Genomic DNA, 22,273 nt, shown 5'->3' with positions numbered 1-22,273 from the left:
ATTAAACACTGAAGGGACTGCATTTTATGGCGTTATAGAGAGATGTCGTTAAAAGGTGAGAAGAAAAACGTAGATAATCAATGCCTCCTACTTATTAGTCATGTTGTCTTTTGTTAACATAGCTTTTACACATTAAGAAAACACTTTTTATACAGATTGAAGCCTGTATTATTATTATAAACTTATAATTACTTACATAATTTAAAAAAAATCCCACGTTTCGCATGCTTTACAGCGTGCGTGGTCACGGTGACTGAAGACAAAAGGTGTTGAATGTCAAAAGTCTCACAGCTGTGATAATACATAGCTTCGATCCGTTTAAAAAGTTTTTTTCTTATTAGTTATGGTCAACAACAGTCCACATGCGCAAGCAATCCCAATTTGTAAAAAGAACGAATTTCTCAGAAAGTTGGTATGGATGATGGCGTCAGTTGAGTTTATTAGGGCTAGGATAATAAAGCGACAAAAGAACGCTGCGTAGTTTTTACTTATTTTAGCAACTTAAACTTAATGACTCAATTGTTGTCATTATTGAGAGTGGGTGTAATACTATGTAGAGTGTATCATTGTATGGAAGACAAGCAATATGTCAAAGTAATCAATACAAAACTTACGTTAGTATTAAGTGTACTTCCGAGGTCAAATTCGTCGCCAACCAAAGTGATTGTGTCCGGGTTGACACCTGTCAACTTCTCAATTGTCTTTCTTGCATCTGCATCACTTTCAATATCCCCCAAGTTCCGGCTCAGAAACTCAATATCCGCCTCAAGCAACCCATCGACAAGGCTGTTCTCATCATTATCCTTACACAAATCAAATTCATCATTCTCCAGTTTGATATCTTCAACTTTGATGGCGTCAACATTGATATCGTCTATATTTTCAACTTTTATACCGTTCGCTTCCAGATCTTCCACTTTGATTCCATCAACCTTCATCTCATCCAGATCTTCCATTTTGATTCCATCCACTTTAATGTCATCTATATCTTCGACTTTTATATCAGCGAAGTCGTTATCGTTAGCGACGCCTGCGCCATCTGAATTGTTCATATATTGACTGGCATTGAAGTTGGCAGAATCGAAGTCGTCGTGTGCTTCAATTTTGATATCATCAATTTTGAATTTGTCCTCTTGATTACTTGTTATTGGCTGCGGGCTATCAGCATTTAAATCCCCGCTCAGGGCTCTCTTTAGAACATACGCCTTTATCTTCCTCAACATAAATAGTGGTACTTTGAAACCGGTCAGCTCGCCAAGTAACGGCAATGAATTGTGCTTATATGTTTCACTGTGAGCCAGTTCCTCTATATCTTCTAAAACCTGGAGAGATTTAGCGTTTTATTTATAAATAAATAGTAAATTAAAGCTGTTTGTTTTTTTTATAAACGGGACGCATTTTTTAGGCTTTTAAAGTTGTAAAGACAATACAATAACAGCGAATGTTTATAATGGCCCAGCCATTATCAGGTCAGACGGTCAGGCGTTCAATAAATATCGCGATCCAATATCACGATAGTTGAATCAATATATTCAACTGGTCAAACTACACTTTCAACAGATATTGACTTCAATATCATCAGTAGTCAGAAGATCATTCTTCGGAGTAGACGTGTTTCGTAATAATGGACGATAAAAGTATGGTCTGTACCCAAAATACCCAAACTTTAACTAACCTTAGTTATATTACATCATATTAAGGTGAGTTCATTAGAACAATAAAGTTGCCAAATCAGTCACGTTGAATTTTTTTAATAAGCATAAACACAAAATTTCTTTACGTAGGTTTATTTTGTAAACACAGTGAGCCAACATATTGCTCTGAATGCTCATTCAAATCCACACACTGTCATACAAACAATATTAATGGATCACAAAAAAATCTAGATCAATGTCAATATGCTCATTATTTATTTCTGCCGCGTTTACACATCAATAAATTCTAACGAGATCTTAAGGATCACGATATTGACCGACTGACCCCTACCAATGAAGCTAAACTAATTAAAGTTTTAAAACCTAACTTTCTTACTAACTACTAACTGACGTGAGACTTATCTTAAATTATCGTGATGTATGTATCTTTTTACTTTTTATTTTTAATGTATCATCTTTTTAGTTTAGTTTGTTTTTTTGTTCCTGTTTAGTTTTGTCTTAATAACTGTGTATAACATGTATTTTTGCATTTCTTGCCTATCTTACGTAATTTAAATTTTTTTTCTTTACTCACAGTGGTTGCCTGGAAGAGGCAATAAGGCCGCCAGTTGCCCTCCTTTTGATTTAATTATGTTTAATTTTTTTATATTGTAATGTAACGAAATGTTAATAAATAATGAAAATAAATAACAAAATATATTTCTATAGTAACTTTTTTTCTATTTGCACAGAATTTCGGACTTATAATATTGTTAAACATATAAATATCTGTAATCTTGGATGTGAAAGATTAGTAAATAAAGGTTTGCATCCCTTTATAAAGTCAAATATGAACTATCGTCTACGTAGTTTTAACGACACAAATATCTTACCATGATGTAAGTTTTGCCTCCGACAGCATTCACAAGATTGTGACTCGCAATCCATTCTTTGTCGGCGCTGTCTGCTGGATACCGCAGTAAGTCCGCGTGTCTCGTGTACAAACGACCGCGTGAATTGCCCAATCCGAGTACCTAAAATCAAAATATAAAATACTGTTTATTCATGTATGAAACTGTAGTTATGAACATCAGTTTACATTTACATTACAGAACATAAATTTACATTTACACCAGTTCTGAAATCAAGGGCCATTATCTTTTAAATCGCCTAGGTATTGTTATACCTATCGGTGAAATAGGAACATGCACTATCACAATCAAAGTCAATTAAGGCACTAAATAATTAATAAAGATCTATATATGTATGTCGCAGTAAAGTAGTTAAATCAGAGAGTTAATTGAATCTCTAGACAGTTAATTAAATGTCGATATTCAATCAAGTCGCTAGCATTTTGATTTAAATAAAGCAGCGTCGAAAACGTTTAACTATCGGTCTGACCGAAAGCCAGCGTGTTGATTAACAATGTAAAACAAGACTCCGCCATGATTATTTCATTTTTATTGTTATTTCGGTGTGATCGTGAAGAACTGAGAGCTTAAATATTCCGTGTTTTGCTCTATTGTAAATAGTTATGTTAGTCTTGTTGCTTAGGAAAGCTTAGGAAACTCATTCCACTGATCCAAAAGCAGTGACCACAGAATTTTTGTTCTCATGCAAGATTAAATACAGAGAGCTGTTTTTTTTTAATTTCAATATATTGATTAAACTCAAATATTTATTTTAATATCTCATCAGTCCTGCCAATGAAGCATAGTAGAAGAAATAAACGCATCAGGTTCAATAAAAAAAATTTATAATTGCAAGGGGATGATTATCCTACTTCAGGATTGCCATGCTTATAGCATCCTGAAACTTCAGTTTTGTCAAGAATAAAATCAGCAATGACTAGATAGATTGGCAGTTTAATTATTATACCCGTGTAAGTAATAAAATCTGTTTGAGGTATCTATTCTGTTTTATATATATCAAATCAATATGTATATATGTAGCAAAATAGAGGTGGCCTTTACCCATAGAGGAGTACATAATGATTTATGATTTTGATGCTCTTATAATTTATTTATCATTTAAAATGTATATACATTAAAATTATTCATTATGATTGGAATTTAAATTTAAGGATTATTAATAGTAATATTAGTTTTTTTAATGCATGCATTACTATATAATAATTAATCATCTGATCATACTTGTTTAAAATATATTATTCATTATGGAAATAAAGAGGCTATAATAATAATAATATATCAAAAACATTTATAAACTACTTGGTAATACTGACTTTGTGAGCATGAGAACCCATAATGAATAAAGTGTCCTGGGTTAATCTGGCCGGGTTCCATTTATCAGGGTCTCTGACTGCTGGTGAACAGATTGGTGATGATCGTCCACTATCACCACTTTCCTCCTGTTTAATTTTTTTAATTTTTGGATCAGATTCAACTTCAACATCTTTTCTTTTCTGTGAGGGACCCTGAAAATATGTTAAAGTATAATAATATATAAAATTAAGATGATGATTGTGGTTTGAGATTGTCAAATTGTTTGAATATTAAGAAAAACACTTCTTGAACAGATTGAAGCTATGTATTTTTTTTTACATAATTTTAAATTTTATTAAAATTTTAAAATTATGTAAATGATTGTAAGCATTTAATAATAATACATAGCTTCAATCCATTCAAAAAGTGTTTTTCTTAATGTGTAAAAGCTATGTTAACAAAAGACAATTCTATGTTGGAATATTTTTAAAATGCCTAGAGATTATGCTAGTTTTATATTTGAACAAAACATCATATACAGGAAACATATTAATTGAACATTAGAGTACTTACAGCAGCATATTTAACAAATTTTGTTTCCACATTTTGACTAGCTTCAAGATCATTTGACTCTTGTGTAGCTTGGGAAGTCCGAGGAGGTGTGGTATATAACAAACGTGTGGCATCCAGCATAGCTCGGCAAACAGCTCTCACCTAAATTCATAAAAAGAACTTATCAAGTTATGTTCCTTGAAATAGATTTCATTCCTGTGACTATCTCTTATTTCATATTAATAATATAACTCTTGAGTAAGTAATTTTAGTTCAGTTAGTAGTAAGCCATAAGCTTCAAAGTACAATAAGTAATATATGCATAATATTTTTAATACCACACATCAAATTTCTTTACATAGATTACTTTGCCTTTAACTATCAATAAAATATTTATTATTAACCAATATTGTTAGCTGTTCTATGTTTACCTGATCTTCACTCACAGATTCATCTCCTAGGTTCAGTCGAATATTATTTACAGCAGGAACAAAGAATTTCTGAAAACATTAAAATTTTTACTATAAATATTCTTTATATATAACCAAATATATTGATCCATGTAGTACAGATACTAATAGGTACTCAAGGATTTATAAAATAAGAACCATACCTCCAAATACTTTTTTATAACTTGGTCAATTTCTCGGGTTACAGATGACTGAATGGTTTGCCTTAACATATCCAGTGACTTATTAGCACTTGCACGAAATTCCGCTATGGGTCGTGAATGCGGTTGTACCGGGCCAGGAAGGCTAAATCTACGATGCATTGCTGCTAGAGTATTTATGGCAATTTGCCGAGTAATTGGCTGTCTCTGAAAAAATTTACTAGACATGTAACTTGTATCGGAATAAACAGAAATTGTAAATAATTACAATTACTCACTGTTTGCATATTGGTGTTCATCCGAATGCTTAGTGTCTTAGGACCTTGCGTAGTCCATGAGTTATTTGGAAGAGCTTCCAAATTCGGATTATTTGAAGAGTTCTCGTTCTGATTAGCATTTTTCTGAATGACCATTTTAGAATGCAAGTTATTTCAATGGGCTCTAATAAATACATTTACTATTACTACACAATTTGAAAGATAGGCCAAGTTATAGTTGTAAGAGCGGAACCAAATTCATATTATTATTTTCAATATATACATATTTAACTTAGTACACATAAGCACTTCATTTTCTAAGTAAGCGCATCATTAAAATATTCTTTTCCTACAAAAACAACGGTCTTAACGAAGTATAATAAATCGGAATACCGATTTATTGGATTAGGAAATCCTTTTTTTTTTTTTTTTTTTTTTCCCTTTCTTGGCCTGCACGGTTTGTGCGTCAGCCATGCAAAAAAGTTAGGAAGTGTGTTATTAGATTTATTTTATTGGTTTGGAAATTGGATCGGAATTTTGAAAAGGATCAGATAAATTAGGTATATAATAAGTACATAAATGATTATAATTTTATATTGTTATGAAAAATGAAACTGGCTAAAATTCTATATACATCAATATTTATATTAGATAGAAGGATAGAGATTGAAGTAGGAAAAGGAATTTTAATGGACAAAAGCGAGGAAATAAAAGCGGAACGGTCATGTTGAGGACAAGCAAAGAATATATGATTAAAATCCCCAACGTCATTGCCACAGTGACATATATCGTTAGGTAAAAGTTTAAGCCTTGCCAAATGCAAGGGAATGCATGCATGGCCAAGCCTCATACGAATAAGGGTCGAAGTGATAGCTTTACCAAGCGTCAGAGTTGAAAACCACGGTTTAGGAGGTATATCGACCTGAATCGTGCTGTAATATCGACCTTTAGTCTGACTTGAAGAACGCCAAATGTTTGTCCAAGAATTCAGTAACCGAGATTTAGGTAGGAGAGCCAAATCACAAGAAAAGTTTTTGTACGGAACCAGATCTCCGTCATTGACCGCAGCCTTGGCAAGGCTATCGGCCTTGGTATTGCCAAAAATACCTGAGTGCCCCGGAATCCAAGCAAAAGAAACTGTGCAATTCTTGATGCAACATCGATACAATAAATCACGACATGCAATAATGACTGGATGATTATTTCGGTTACTGTTAAAAGGAAATCTTTCCAAGGCTTGGAGGGCACTTTTAGCGTCAGTTAAAATTAATGAGTTTTTTAACTTCATGATTAAAATATACTCCAGAGACTTCAGCAGACCAAAACATTCTCCAGTAAATACTGAAGTCTCTGGAGGCAATTTTATTTTCTGTACAATGCCAAACTGTTGATGGAAAACTCCAACTCCCACACACTCCTCGGGTCCGGGTTTGGAAGAATCACTAAAAATTAAATGGCAATGTTTCCATCGGCTGTTACTGTTAATAATATCTATAAATTTGGCATTGGCAGAAGGGTCTTGTTTACATATACCAAAATCAAGCAAAATAGAAGGATTTAATGTTAAGGCATCATAGTTAACACAAAATATAGGAAGGAATTGTGATCTATGTGTTGGAGCTTGAAGAGCTAAATATTTTTGGAGACTAACAATAAGGCATGGCGGCGATTTATGAGCCCAGTACGGATAATCCATACAATCCAACAGAGACCATAACTTAGAGTAAAGAGGATGATTATAGACTTGGAATGCTCTAAACAGGAACCTGTCAGAAAGAAATTGTCGTCTGAGGTGCAGAGGGGCTTCAGAGCATTCGACCTGCAAAGCGTTAATAGGGCTCGAACGCATAGCCCCAGCAATTATTCTCAGAGCTTTAGACTGGATAATGTTTAACTTATAGAGAGCTACTGCATTACAGGGTTCAAGTATAAATGTTCCATAGTCTAAAATACTTCTAATTAGGGCATTATATAAAAGCTTTAAAGAGAAAGGGTGGGCTCCCCACCAAACTCCAGAGAGGCAACGCAGTATATTTAGAATCTTCTCACATTTGGCACTTATATAGTTGCAATGAGGGTTTCCTGTAAGTCTTGAGTCTAAAATTACCCCTAGAAATGTTGCTTCACTTTTAACGGGAACTCTAATGTTATTATAAAATACAGACACTGATGGAGGAAGTCTCATACGTGAAAATAAGACCATAACACTTTTAGGAACCGAAAGACTTAGAGAATTATTGTCAAGCCAGACTTTTAGCAACTTAAGGGAATATGTCATAGTATCAGACATTTTGTCAACAGAATCACCTGAGATATATAGGAGTAAATCATCTGCATATTGGAGTGAGTTAACTTTACCCTTAAGGGAGGCTTCCACATCATGAGAATATATATTGTAAAGTAAGGGACTTAAAACTGAGCCCTGTGGTAAACCTTTCCAGGCAATACGGGATTGGTAGGAGTCTTCTGATATTACTTTAAGCATTCTACCAGAGAGAAGATTTATAGTGAAGCTTATAAAAATTTGAGGGATTTCTAAATTAATCATTTTTTGTTTCAGAATTGAAAGGTTAACATTATCATAGGCTGCAGACACATCTAAGAATGCTGCTAACACAGACTTATTACATGAAAATGCCAATCTTAAGTCTGTCATAAAAATACTGATACTATCCATCGTACATCTGCCTTTCCTAAATCCAAACTGGTTTTGAGATAGTAAGCCTTTACTCTCAATAAACCATTCTAATCTATTTTTAACTAAATGTTCAGAAATTTTGGAAATAACTGAAGCTAATGCAATTGGTCTGTATGATGTTGGAACATTAATCGGTTTGTTGGGCTTATGTATAGGGATAACTTCATGGATTTTCCATGATGAAGGAATATTACCTGATGTTAAGATAGAATTAATTAAACTGAGAAAATAAGAAAGGCATGTGTCATTCAGGTTTTGTAGAAAAGAATATGGAATTCCATCACAACCTGGGGCTGAGTCCCTAAGTTTTGAAAGAACCCCTTTGAGTTCTGAAAGGCTAAACGAAATGAATGAATCGCTACTATCATGCTGGGAGAAGAGAGAAAGCTGTGAGTCAGAAGAAATATTTTCTATAGATGGGACATATGGTGGAGCTAATTTGTCAAGAAACAAATCAACTGTATTGCCATCCATAAAGCGAGACCTTTGAGGTTTAAAAGCAGATCTGAATCTACGAATATTTTGCCAAACTTCAGATGAAGAAATGTCTGGTGAAATTGAAGCACAAAAAGATTTCCACCCATTGAATCGTTTTTGTTTTAATAATTTACGTGTTTTAGTTATAAGATTACAAAGAATATTAAAATGTTGTGTTGTAGAATTTTCTCTGTAATGTCTTTCGGCCATCTTTCTCTCAGCTATAGCAGCAGAGCACTCGCTGTCCCACCAAGGAGGTGATGGAATATGCCCATTGCCACTATTATTTTTAATTGGAAAAACTTCCTCAGCAGCCTGTAGTAGTGCCCGTGTAAAAGCTTCAGCACAAAGATGATTATTGCTGTCATTTACTGGAGGTATTGTTGATAAATTTTGTTGAACTTTATCTCTAAATAATGACCAGTTGGCATCCTTAAGTCTATATTTTAGCCGGGGAGGAGCCTTTGACGTCTTTTCGCCAATTTTTTGAGGAAATGATACAATTAGCGGAAAGTGATCGCTTCCATATGAAGACGATAGAGGCCACCAGTTTAATATAGGAGCAAGGGAAGGACTACACAGGGTAAGGTCTGGTGCACTGATACCCTCATGGGGCTTTGTCCTTCTAGTAGGACAACCAGAGTTTAGAAGGCATAAATTATTATCATCTAAGATGTCTAAGATTCTAGCCCCATAATGATCAGACTTAGAACTTCCCCACATAGAATGTTGTGCATTGAAATCTCCCATGACCAAAATAGGGCGCGGGAGGGAAGATAGAATGCTACAAATATCGTCAAAGACTTCAGTGGAAGGGTGTGGTATATACATATTTACAATACAAATATTATTTACACTAGCAGCAATAATGGAAAATTTATCACTGTGATTAGGCATGGGTATGTGGACAAAGGGCACACTTCCCTTAAGAATTAGTGCAACTCCACCATACCCATCTGTTCTGTCTTCTCTAAGACAGATATATCCTGGGATTCTAAAATTGAATCCAGGACGAAGCCAAGTCTCTTGAAGAGACACAGCAAATGGTTTGTAATTATTCAATAAAAAAATTAGGTCACTTTTTTTACTATTAATACTCCGGCAGTTCCATTGAATCACCAGAGACTGGTTTCGTGGATGGTCCTGTCTGTCCATGAGTTAAAAAACTTTTTGAAGAAGTGGCATCGTTGGACGGTATTTTAATTATGTCAGATTGTGAAAGGTATTGAATTATAGAAATTATGAGATCCTTTGTTATGATTTCTGACAAATCATTATAATTTTTGCGACAACCTGTAGAAAAGGAAGGAATGTTGCTGTAATGTTCAATAAGCTCTGCATGTGCTTTTTGATCGTATCCCTTACTAGTATTTCTGGGACGAGCTTTGGGTTTCATGTATACTGTTTTCCTAAATGACTGTGTGGGGCTTTTAGAAGGGCTTGTTAAATTATAGGGACTGGAATAAGGAGTAGTCGGACCAGAAGGGGCCGATGAAGCAGAAGCAACAACGTCTGCATAGGATTTCGAAACTGGTGGATGTACTTTACTGGCTTCTGAATAAGATATAGAGTTTCTAGCCATTGTTTCTTTGATAGCTTTTTGTCTAGCGTACTCTGGGCACTTTTTGTCTGTTGCAAAATGAGAACCAGAACATAAGATACACACAGCATCATCTCTTTCAGTCTTACAGCTTATACTTGGGTGGTTGTTAGCACATTTGTAACACCTTGGAGTGCCTCTGCATTGCATTTTTGTGTGACCAAAACGGCAGCAATTAAAGCATTGCAGTGTGGGGTAAATATAAAGATCTACAGATAGGGAGTTGAAACATATAAAGACCCTGGGAGGTAACACCTTTCCATCAAAGGTTAAAACTACGGTCTCAGTTGGTATGAACTTGGGCGTCTCGCCTTCATATACCTTTCTGTTTAGTCTCCGAACTTTCAAAATACTTCCACAGTTATGCGGAAGCTCAATATTTTCTATAATGTCTTTCTCGTCCCAGTCACATGGAACACCTCTCACTATTCCCATGCGAGTGATAGTGAAGGCCGGAATAAATGCTTTATATTTATTAATTTCTAGAGATTTGTGATTTAAAAATGTGTTAGCATCCTGAAATGAATGAAATTGCAAAGACAACATGTTCCTTCCAATTTTTTTGATGCTTCCCTCTACTATGCTTTTTATAGAACTTTTTTTCAGGAAAAATCCAAATTGTACTGGGTGAATAGACCCAGTTTGATTTGGTTGTAATATTTTTTGAATATGGACAACATAAGGCGCAGGGTCCGACGCCTGGTAAAGCGACCTAGCAGCGCGAGGGTTACTTGAAGCAGATTGAGCAGCCTCATTATGGTGTATTACATTGATTTTATCATCAAGCACTTTAGAAATAATATTATCCTTTAAATTATTCGGGGAAAGTTGGGATTCTGACGGACTCGTATGTCTATGATTCCTTCTCTTCTTTTGGTTTCTACCTGAAATTCTTTTTCTTTTAATCGATTTCGTGCTATCCGAACAGTCCGTATCTAAAATTGAACCTTCCGTTTCCATTCCCGATGCATCGATTGTGACTACATGAGACACCTGGAGGGATGTCCCTCCAGGGTCTTCAGGCTCCAACATGGACGCCTAAAGAATATTCCTATTTACATATAATACAATTCAATTACTTACCAGGGGAAGAAAACAAACTAAGAAAATAAATAAACAATAATAACTACTAATATATACACTTTACAACTTAACTGATCCTGCGATATCAAATAAAATTTAATTTTCAAAAGTTTGGCGCCCGCCTATTTCAAACACTTGCCGCCTTTTTTTTTTCTTCTAGGAAATCCTTAATAACTTAAAAAAATTAAACCACAGACTATACAATACTCAATTGACCATTAGATCTGCAGAATGTGTCAAGCCAAGGTGGCTTAAGCATAAATAAAACATAATCAAAACTAGTATGTTTAAATAATACGTCATTATTATTTATTTCCAACACGCAAATATACAGAATTTACATTTTTTTTAACCTCTATGGTAATAATAACATTGATAATTAAAAATAGAAAAAAACAAATTTCATAAGTTTTGTCCTTGTTATGTAAATTTACATTTAATTTAACTTCTTTTCTGACGTTCATAAGTACACATGTTTACCTATATGAATAAAGTTATTTTGAGGTTGAGTTTGAAAAAGGGAACAAAATCAGTAAGAGGAAAGATTTATATTTGAGTCGTTTTTTTTTTATTTTCCGCCTGCTCTGCGGCTGTGCCAGCTTTTGTGTTCGAGAAAAGTGAGAGCTAACACATGTAGCATCCCGTCCGCCCGGCCAAGCCCGTCCCATCCTCCAATCCCATCCGGCCGCTTGCCATCGTCTCTAGTGATGCCTGTTGGCTCCAAAATGACTGGAGCATTTCGTTGTGTCGAGAAAAACCGCCTGCAGTCTTTTGGCAATGAGGTTCAGGTTTGATCTAATAAGTTTTTGAATTCAGATATACATGTAGGGATATCACAGCTCCTTTAAAAGTTGACGCAAGAAGACCAACTCAATCCTGGGTCGGATGATAACCATACATTTCTCGCAGCTATTAATCTCGTAGATCGCAGAATAAGATGTAAGGATTTTATCTATCAAACAGCTACAATTGACAGAATGAAAATAAAAAAAAGAGATTTTTATATGTCAAGTATCATCCGTGAAATCAAAGTACGATCTGTCAACCGCTGCTGAGATTTTGTGACTATCTTGCTTAAATTTGTTGTTTTGTGAGATTAGACACACTTCGATATCTAGCGAGAAATATTTTATTTTAAATATTTATCGTAAAATAAAGGAAATCGTAATATAAATTAAATTCAATCTTTGATTTTAAAGCGCGTGGTAGTAAGTAAATAGGTATAGTAGTAGGTAGTTGATCGGTATATTAGACTGATTGATTTTGATACTATTAGTTTATTTCATATTTTTCTACGGTACTTAATTGTGACTTCTTTATAAGGTTTTCCAGTACTACTATACGGCGAATCGTAGCTGAGTGTACATCGAATGATGGTGTGTTTTCCACACCTAGTAAAAGCAAAATGTAGTACCCATTTGTAAATGATAGTTGACAGTCTTGTGGTGATTTTAGGTGGTTGAGTTGACTTATAGGTTTTTTGTTGATATGTTACTTGACTTTCTTGGTCTCTCTTCTGGTCAGAAGCTCTTTTCTTTTCTCAATTGCCTTCCAGGTTTCTACAGATATTTACACCTTTTTTGCACTACTACGCTTTTGCTGTTGGACGTATTTCCTCGTGATCAGTATAATGTTCCTTAGTCTCCTGCAATTTGTATTTGGGTCTGCATTGGTGTCAAGATTCGAGGCTTTGTTATTAAAGACTTCCTCCATAGTAGTAAGACTTTGTGAAGTTGGTCGTCTGAGACTATTAACTGTATGCCTTGTGAATCTCTTGAGCCTTATCTCTATCTCGACCATGTATGATCGCTTCCACAGTCAGCTCCGGGGCATGTCTTTGTATTACTTAAACTAGACTTCAATTGCTTTGCAATATATTCTATCAGATTCCTAGCAATTCAATCCAATGTTCGCATTCAAGTCCCATCAGAAGTGTCATCTGTCTCCTGGGCAGTCTTCTAAGAGTATCTTCCAACACTCGGTAGAAGTATTGGATCTCCGTGTCTGATGATTTGGATGTTGGTGCACACACAACAACGAGATTTAGTAGACAAGGTTTTGTAGTCACTTTCAGCGTCACTATCTGATCACTTACGGGGTTGTACCCTAAAACTGTTATATTTATATAAGGTGTTACACTTATGCCAACACCATTTCTAATATTCATAAGACGTTGAGAAAGATCTTTAAATTTTGATATTGATGAATTAATGTATTCTTCAAAAGCTTCTTTTAAAATCGGTGCCCCTAAGACGATTTTGTATTCATTATTTTATAATAGGGGGTAAAAAAAAATTTTATATTGTGTCGTCGGTGTTTAAATTCTCACCATGGAGATACGTGAAAGTACAACATTTGCGTTACCTGCTAGAGTACCAAGATCAATATAGGTACCACACGTTATAATTTAATTTAAAAAATTGCTTTACAAAAACAATACTGTTTAATATACTGCAGTTACGATTTTTTTAATTTAATTACTTATTTGTTTATTTTCTTAAATCTTTCAGTTAAAAATATAAATCACCGAACTATAATTTTCTCGGCTTCCTCTCGGCTTGTCATTTGGCGATTTAAAGCGAGCTGTTTTTGAATTAGAGTTGGAGATTGGAATAACCTAAAACAAAACAGTTTTGTAACCCCTACACCACTTCGTGAAATATTTTTTTACAAGAATGACGGCGTCAATTTATAAACGCAAGAAATAATAAAACTTCATTTAATATATACCTATGGTAAAATATTTATGAAAATAATATGGTGAAATAAAAAAACATATATAACACCAAATTTACGATAAATATACAATAAAAAGTTATTTGCCGACATGACAATATAGCTCAACCACCTCATCCATTTTTTATGGCGAAATGTATTATTAAATAGCAACAGTCCGATCACGAATTTTTCTCTTACAAGTTGGGAGGTGGCCTAGGTATTTGATATTTACGTAACCCAAGCTGATTATTACTTCGTTCGATACTAGCGCCAAAGCCCAAAACGGAACATTTAGACAACAAGCAGTCGGAGAACGTTACTTTTCCTGTTTTGTGTTGGAATAAATTCTCATCCGTCACATTCATCAGTCATCACTATTTGAATCGAGAGTGGGGCTGTAGCTAGAGTATATTTTGTGAACTGTGAATATTTACTTTACTTAAGTGGTGTAGACGTGGATTCATTGTAAAGCCATTAATAACTCAATGTAAGTAAATTTCTAGTTTAAGTCAGTTTAGTCTGCTCTATTTTACCTCTGCGGTTCTAAATTTAGAATTATTTTCTATTAATACTGTATTCGCAAGGTATTAAGGATTATCACTCAATTTTTCCTTTACATCTGATCTTTTCATTCTAATACAAATTTTTATTCCGAAATGGGCCATATTCATTGGAAATATATTCAATATATCAAATATTATATATATAATATAATATTTTATAAGCCTGGTCTCTATGTATGTTTTTTTTATTGTTTACAATTACACCTAACATTGTGCATAACGCTTTAAAATCCATTTTTTCTAAATCCAAGTTACCTTAATTAAACTTGACCAAAAAGGTTCACTATTACCAATAAAGAGTTATTGAACTTTGTACTTTGAAACTTACGATTTTTTTTTCAACATATAACTTCCTCATAAGGTGATGTATTTCAGAACACTTAGTATAAATAAAAGAAACTAAGTTTCCTAGAGATCTGGTCATTTATTTATATTATAATGTATCAATTGTCTATTATACACTAAACATTAACTCATCCCTAAAATTAAGAAATATGTTACTATACTTATTATTAAATAGGGTAGTCATAAAAATATGTCTTTATTATTAATTAATAATTATTAATTCTTAATAATATCAATACTTTATATATATTTTAAATTAGCTCTGTACCTACCATACTTTGATGATATTACATCTAAAGGTATTTTTGTCAGATAAGTAAATGATAAAGTGTAAATATTAAATGATAAATTCAACAAATCAAGGTTACCTCACCTTATCATATTTTGTAGAATGTAAAACTGTTTAAACCTTCACCCCAGTTACATTTTAGTAATAAAACAACAAAATAAAAATTATGGTGATATTATCATAAAATAATAATTTATCTGTATAAGTATTATATATAATTCCTCTACTTATAATTTCAGACTCATAAAATGTCAAAAATAAAGGCTGGACCTGTTGTTGATGTCCTTGGAGATGAGATGACAAGAATAATTTGGGATTTGATTAAAAATAAGCTTATTTTACCTTTCTTAGACATCGAATTACATACATATGATTTGGGAATGGAATACCGTGATCAAACTGAAGACCAGGTGACTATTGATTGTGCTAATGCTATTAAAAAGTACAATGTTGGTATTAAGTGTGCTACCATCACACCAGATGAGAAGAGAGTTGAAGAATTCAATTTAAAGAAAATGTGGAAGAGTCCCAATGGTACCATTCGTAACATTCTTGGTGGTACAGTGTTCAGAGAAGCTATTATTTGCAAGAATATCCCACGTCTCGTTACTGGTTGGGAAAAACCAATTATTATTGGACGTCATGCTCATGCTGATCAATATAAAGCCACTGATTTTGTTGTTCCCGGTGAAGGAAAGTTAGAGATGGTGTTTACGCCTCCTTCTGGTGAACCAATCAAATATGTTGTTAATGAATTTAAAGGTGCAGGTGTAGCAATTGGTATGTTTAACACAGATGCATCAATTATTGATTTTGCCCATTCTTCATTCAAATTTGCACTTGGAAGGAAATATCCATTGTACTTGAGTACTAAGAACACGATTCTCAAGAAATATGATGGTCGCTTTAAAGACATTTTCCAAGAAATATATGAAAAGGATTATAAGTCTCAATTTGAAGCTGCTGGAATTTGGTATGAGCACCGACTCATTGATGACATGGTTGCATATGCTATGAAGTCTGAGGGTGGTTTTGTTTGGGCTTGTAAGAACTATGATGGGGATGTGCAATCAGATTCAGTTGCCCAAGGATATGGATCTCTCGGTCTTATGACTTCAGTGCTTATTTGTCCTGATGGAAAGACCGTTGAAGCTGAAGCCGCCCACGGAACTGTAACACGTCACTACCGCTTCTATCAACAAGGTAAGGAAACATCCACCAATCCGATTGCTTCCATTTTCGCGTGGACAAGAGGTCTACTGCATCGCGCGGAACTAGACGACAATGCTGAACTGAAAAACTTTGCTGAAACACTCGAAAGTGTTTGCATCGAAACCATTGAGTCTGGAATTATGACGAAGGATCTTGCTATTTGTATCAAAGGCATGAACAACGTCAAGAGGTCGGACTACTATGAAACATTTGAATTTATGGATAAGTTGGCAGAGAATTTAACTAAAAGACTGGGAAAGTGACTAACAAATGAACAAAAGTTATGTCATCTCTAATGGAATGATTTACTACTTATAAGGGGATAATGGTATATTATTTAAACAGCATTTATTTATTGTAATCAATTTTTATATAGCTAATAAATGATCTTATTGTCACAAATCAAAACCGCATTTTTTCTTTTAGACCCTAAGAATTATGTTGTAAACAATAACTGATTATAAATTATTGTTCAATGAAATTGTTGATGATAACGTGTAATGAGAGCGAGAAGAGGTCAGTTACTGAATAAGAGTTATGTATTATGCACTATTTCTTATCGTAATGCAATCTTTATCAGTATGTAGTTACCACTAGTCATATACATGAATAATTAAATATATTTTTGTCGGTTTCAAATAGAAAAATCTGGCCTTTAGACACAACTCTAATTGAAATTATAATGTATGCCAATGAGGTAAATGTGAATAATTTAATCCATTCACGTGTACTAATTTATTTAAAACTATTGACCTAAGACATTAGTTTGGACAAAATTATAAACTAAATACAACATAATGGTTCCAAACTTTTCGCCGTTTAGAATAACGATTTTATTATTTAAATTTTAATTTAACGACTTCAAAATTAAGATTTCGTAAACATGTTCTCAAGGACATGAAACAAAAACCAACTACGAATTAATGTATGAGACGCTAGACATGCCCAATATATAAATTCCCAAGTTTATTAGTAGGGGGCCGTTCAAGTATTACGTAAGTCAAAGACCCTCTCTCAATAGTGTTCACGTAATACTTGAGCGGCCGCTAGTATGATTTTTGATACTAATCACCAGTGGACAATGACTTAATTATGTATTATTTTTATGAGATTATAATTTTAAACGAATAAAACTTGTTGAAAATAGTGTTAACAGTGTAGTCAAAATCAGCAACTAAATTTGCTCCCTAATTACGACTCAATCATAACTTGTTTTTGAAATAAAATATTTCACTGTATTAACCACACTATTACATTGTTTAATATAATATTATATTTATTTTAAACGGACGAGAATACATTATTTATGGCATAAAAAAGCACAGTTTACATATGCATGCACAAGTAAAGTTTTTGCATTATTCACTGTGTTCAGGCATCTGGTCTCAATTCATACCAAAAAAGATTTTAAGAGAACATTAAGACCTTATCAACAATCACGAAAGTGAATACGCAATAATAAACCTGACCTCCAGCTATCATAAATGTGTATAGCAAACAATAATATCAATGTTAAAATAATTAAAATAATGTTGATTAAAATTCGCGTTAAATGTACCCTGAGATCCGCGTTACAACTTCCTAATTCCACCATCTAGTTTATCACTAACGGAAGTTTCAAACATTTCATATATAGGTAAACAAGAAGACTTATGAATGTCAACAGAAAAGGTGTTAAATTGATTCTAACTTACATTTATTAACAGTTTAAATTTATATTCTAGTTTATCATATACAGGTTGGCCAAAAAGTCGTGAATCAAACGCAACTAAGGATTTTATATGTTAGATGGAGTCATCAGATGCAAAAAATTGCTCAACCCGTGCAGAAAATTGACTTCTTTTACTAATTCTTATTAAAATTCAAATAGATCCTGTATAGCTCTCAATCCTGTATCTGATTTGGCAATACGGTCTTGTCAGACTCATTTTTCTCTTGGTGTAGAAAAAAAAATTATTTTTCTAAAATATTTGTGTGGGATATGTGGCCAAGTCGATCAAAAAAAAACACCGAAGTACAATCATATTCCCGAAACAGTTCAGGCCATTTCCGACCCCACTATAACTTCGTTGTGATAAAACTGGAAGCCTGATATACACTAAACAATCTGATTTAATACAATATTTATTGCTTATATACATCAAGTCAATCTATTTATTTAAAACATAAAACTTAGGACAAAGTGTCCCTTAGGAACTTAACCAATTAACTGACTTGGTATTATATGGATCTCATAATTTTGTACGATGGAAGAACTGAGTTTCTTTAACTTATTTTTAAATCATAATAATTATATAGTGCTTATCTATTATATTTTAAAGCGCCTGATAATTTTAAAGTAAATTCTCTGTTAAGGCAATTGCTTCAAAATATTTTAAGTAAAAAATATCTACTAAATATATTTGTTATAAAAATAAAGATTCATTTTGTTTAATAGATAAATATTTAAGGTCTTAATAAATAGAACTGAGTTACAATGTTAACGAAAACATATTATTTATTAATAAAAATATTGTTTGCTTTGTTTTGTATAGTTATTCAATGTATGTATGTTTTTTTTTATTTCCAGTTAGTGTAAGCTGTTGCGTCCTACGTTCGGTTTGCTTGGAAAATATATTTATTTCGTTTTAGATATCGTTTATTGCACTATGTCAATTTTAATACATTATAAATAAAATAAAATAAATAGTGTAAATTTTTAGATTAATTATAACTGTACTTTTGTACTTAAAAACAAAGTAGTCGATATACTTTCAACCTTCGCTGTACAAGGTATAATCAATTTATTCGAATCCATAACAAAGCGAACTCTTACAAGTGTAGCAATTAATCGTTATATGTATGTCAACGCACTATTTACAAGAAAGTAAAGCGTTTTCGCTTTCTATACAATCCCTTTGAATCAAATAAGTTTTCTTGACTGAACGGTCCCCTACAAGATTGTCCCTCTCGAGTCGCGGCTGCCTCCCTCCGTAATGCAATGTGCCACAGAGACTGTTCGCGAAGCTCGCTCGCGTCTTCAGTTTGGCGGGCAAAGCGTCGCTATTAAGTTGTGTTGCCAGTTCTTTCAAATATTTGGCGGGAACTGCGAATACGCGCTTAAGTGACACATTCGTGAAAGATGAAGTCTATGGTGTACGAATTTATATGGTGCTGGGCGGTTCTTAATATATTTATGGTAAGAATTTTTAAAATTATAAAAAACCGAAAATAACGAAATAATTATATTATAAAATGTTTAAATACATTTAAAGGCGAATATTTTTTGGTTATCAATCTTTGTAAATTTAAATAGTCAATGAATTTAAAAATAATAAATATTGAAATCGTCTCCTCAAATATCCATCTTTACCACACAAAAACAAACAACACTCAATTGACATCAAATGCAAATAGCACCCCACAATAGCACTCCTTCCAGTTATCGAACAAGATACTGGGGCGATTGTTTTTCTTCAATTGCATACAACAATCATACGAAGGGCGTGTACCGCTAGCTCCTCATATCAATTGCACCGCTCGGGTGCACCCAATTACCAGCATCACAGATTATGGGGAATTTCAGGAAACACGCGAAGCACCGTCGTAATGTGTCGATTAATTACAGACTACGATGGTTAAGATTAGTTCGCATCGATGGTTACGACAAAATTGCCAGATTAAAGAAAATTATTTACTCATTAATAACCGAAATCATATTAACTGCGACAAGAAATAATTTATTTTGATGATTTATATTTAATTTCATGAAAAAATTATGATTTTATTAGCATGTCTCTAACACAAGCTAATTAAATCTTGACTGCGCTCGACCGAAACTCATGCAATTATAAAACTGATCTAATTTACTCGTAAATCCTATTACATAATATATTAAATAAGTATATAACAATTTATCAATACACTCAGTATTAATAAAGTTGAATCTGATAGTTCTTATATCAACCAAATTCGAGTAGATTCCTTGCCATGAAACCTGCATTAGGCGGATCTAAGTTTTACGATACATTTCTCCTATCATGATTGAGTTTTTTATTGCTTGTCTGATTGCACGGTTTTAACGAGAAAATATATTATTGTAATGTCTTTTACTTGTATTGACCGCATTTCTGTCTATAATATATAATAATAATATGTGATGGATATTTCTATCCATCAAATATTATTATTATATACATTTATATTATCTTGTTTTCAATCAAGTATATCACGATTTTTTTAAGGAATTTAATACAATACAATTCAAATTTAAGTTATAGAACGAAAGTGTTGTTCCATTTTGCATTTACATATTATAGTTAACTATATTTGTTATATTTATAAAAGTTAAATACGGGTTATTGGATCTGTGATAACTAAGTAAGGCAAAACTTAAGAGAAATACAAGAAATTAATTGTTACTAACTAATAATTTCTTTTTTTTGGGGCAAACGTTTCACCTGTTGTTACATGATACTGTCGCCCATGGCCAGAGGGCTCGGAAGCGCCTTTAAAACTAACTTAACATTGTTTTAATACAAAATTAATCACAGTTTTTTTACTTATATATAAGAATTTGTTTATCACGCGGATGCTATTAACAATCCGCTAAAGAAAACCTGACGTAAAAAACCTAAGTAGTTTGCTATATACGCAATACTATAATCGAAAACAATTCGATACACATACATTTTAATTTTTAAGTGCCTGTAGTGCGAATATGAACCCTGACGTCGTGAGATCGAACACTTGCTCTTACAGTGAGGGAAAACATCGTGAGGAAACCGGTATATAAAATATAACTCGCATGTCCCAATAATATCGTTTATGACAAAAATTCAATTACCAATCCGACTTAGGCCTTTAAGAAGATTCTTAAAAGCGCAGTAACGCACTCGCGAGGCATGTGGTGGTGTGTGTCCATGAGGCGGGATACTGCCTCTATCTGATGTTAATTGATAACATAACATCATATGGGCCTCCTGCCCGTTTGCCCAGTGTTATACAACAAAAATAAATGCGCGTAGGCGCGAGGCCCAACTGAGGTCCAGCCTTTATCCTATCTCCGAACCAAGTACTTTTCAACGGCTCACACTAGGAAAAAATAGTACAAAAAACTAGCATGTCTTATTCCCAACAAGAGACGTACGCAGGAGGCTGATCATATCTAGCTATAAAGAAAAATCGTCAACTTACAGGATTTTAAAACCATTTCACGATATTTATTCATGAATACAGAAACTATACATATTATTTTTAAATCCAAATGAAATATTCAATATTTCAAAAACACGTCAAAAACGCTTCTGAATTCAAAATGGCGTTGCACCAATGCTTATGCCGTCCCATGCCAATGTCATTTGTCATTAATGAATTACACAAATACACCAATATTTCGATAAAAATCAGTAGGTACCCCACAAAACAGTACAAATAAGAATGTTTGGATATCGCCAATTCCACTATGACCCATATATATCAAATGACGTGTAAAAATAAATATTTATAATTACGTTTTTATAATAACAATAATTTTACTCCATAACACTTTATTTATTTTTTAGTAATCTTACAGCTAATATACATATTACAAAACAAAACGCTTAGACAATATACAAAGACAAAACAGATTACATTGATAAACAATATATAAACATAACTACATTAATAGACAAAACGAAAAAAATAAAAGAAAACTGAAACTAAACATTTATAAAACGACAATTAATACTTATTTGTTCCTGCTAAACAAAGTCCCAGTCTTCCCGCCTTTTAAAATGTTTCCTGACATCCCCTTTGGTGAGGTGGAAAATATCAACATCCTCATAAGTATCATAAACCCAGAAACATTGGCGAATAATGCAGGTAATTACTGTTCATGACTTTAAAAGCCATTTTTTCTACATTCTTCTCAAATAGTCTATTGGGGTCATAAACAAATACAGAATGAAAAAAATAAAAAGTAATTTTTTGTTTGTTTAAATCGGTTTAAAGAAAAAAGAAAAAATAATCATGGCAAAAATAGTATCAG

At 33.2% G+C, this 22,273-nt stretch overlaps 3 protein-coding genes across 6 annotated transcripts in view; 2 read left to right on the top strand and 1 right to left on the bottom strand.

Annotated features, from left to right (window-relative positions):
• LOC123710777 overlaps window positions 1–5,675 on the bottom strand; it is an 81,914-nt gene extending 76,239 nt beyond the window's left edge. For 2 of the 3 annotated variants that reach the window (XM_045662964.1, XM_045662961.1), the window contains exons 1-7: window positions 5,300–5,675; window positions 5,025–5,228; window positions 4,843–4,911; window positions 4,433–4,573; window positions 3,880–4,071; window positions 2,528–2,668; window positions 615–1,322 (exon numbers count right to left, since the gene is read on the bottom strand). In XM_045662964.1, the coding sequence (XP_045518920.1) occupies window positions 615–1,322; window positions 2,528–2,668; window positions 3,880–4,071; window positions 4,433–4,573; window positions 4,843–4,911; window positions 5,025–5,228; window positions 5,300–5,434 (1,590 nt within the window). In that variant the 5' untranslated portion in view covers window positions 5,435–5,675. The remainder of the gene's footprint in view (window positions 1–614; window positions 1,323–2,527; window positions 2,669–3,879; window positions 4,072–4,432; window positions 4,574–4,842; window positions 4,912–5,024; window positions 5,229–5,299) is intronic. The other variant, XM_045662962.1, reaches the window with a different exon arrangement.
• Window positions 5,676–14,141: 8,466 nt separating this feature from the next.
• Window positions 14,142–16,671, top strand: LOC123711210 (isocitrate dehydrogenase [NADP] cytoplasmic). Of its 2 annotated transcripts, none has more exons than XM_045663689.1 (2): window positions 14,142–14,341; window positions 15,291–16,671. In XM_045663689.1, exon 2 carries the CDS (start codon window positions 15,300–15,302, stop codon window positions 16,524–16,526), a length of 1,227 nt encoding a protein of 408 aa, XP_045519645.1. In that variant the 5' UTR covers window positions 14,142–14,341; window positions 15,291–15,299; the 3' UTR covers window positions 16,527–16,671. The 2 variants fall into 2 exon arrangements, with proteins under 2 accessions (XP_045519645.1, XP_045519644.1); XM_045663688.1 differs by lacking the exon at window positions 14,142–14,341 and adding an exon at window positions 15,186–15,220.
• Window positions 16,672–19,306: 2,635 nt separating this feature from the next.
• Window positions 19,307–22,273, top strand: part of LOC123711344 — a 48,319-nt gene continuing 45,352 nt past the window's right edge. Inside the window, exon 1 of the mRNA XM_045663883.1 lies at window positions 19,307–19,441. Coding sequence (XP_045519839.1) covers window positions 19,385–19,441 — 57 coding nt within the window. The 5' untranslated portion in view covers window positions 19,307–19,384. The remainder of the gene's footprint in view (window positions 19,442–22,273) is intronic.

Source organism: Pieris brassicae, chromosome 6 (genome assembly GCF_905147105.1).
Source record: "Pieris brassicae chromosome 6, ilPieBrab1.1, whole genome shotgun sequence".
Classification (NCBI taxonomy): domain Eukaryota; kingdom Metazoa; phylum Arthropoda; class Insecta; order Lepidoptera; family Pieridae; genus Pieris; species Pieris brassicae.
The sequence above is the reverse complement of the archived record's forward strand: the minus strand, read 5'-3'. Positions and strand labels throughout refer to the sequence as shown.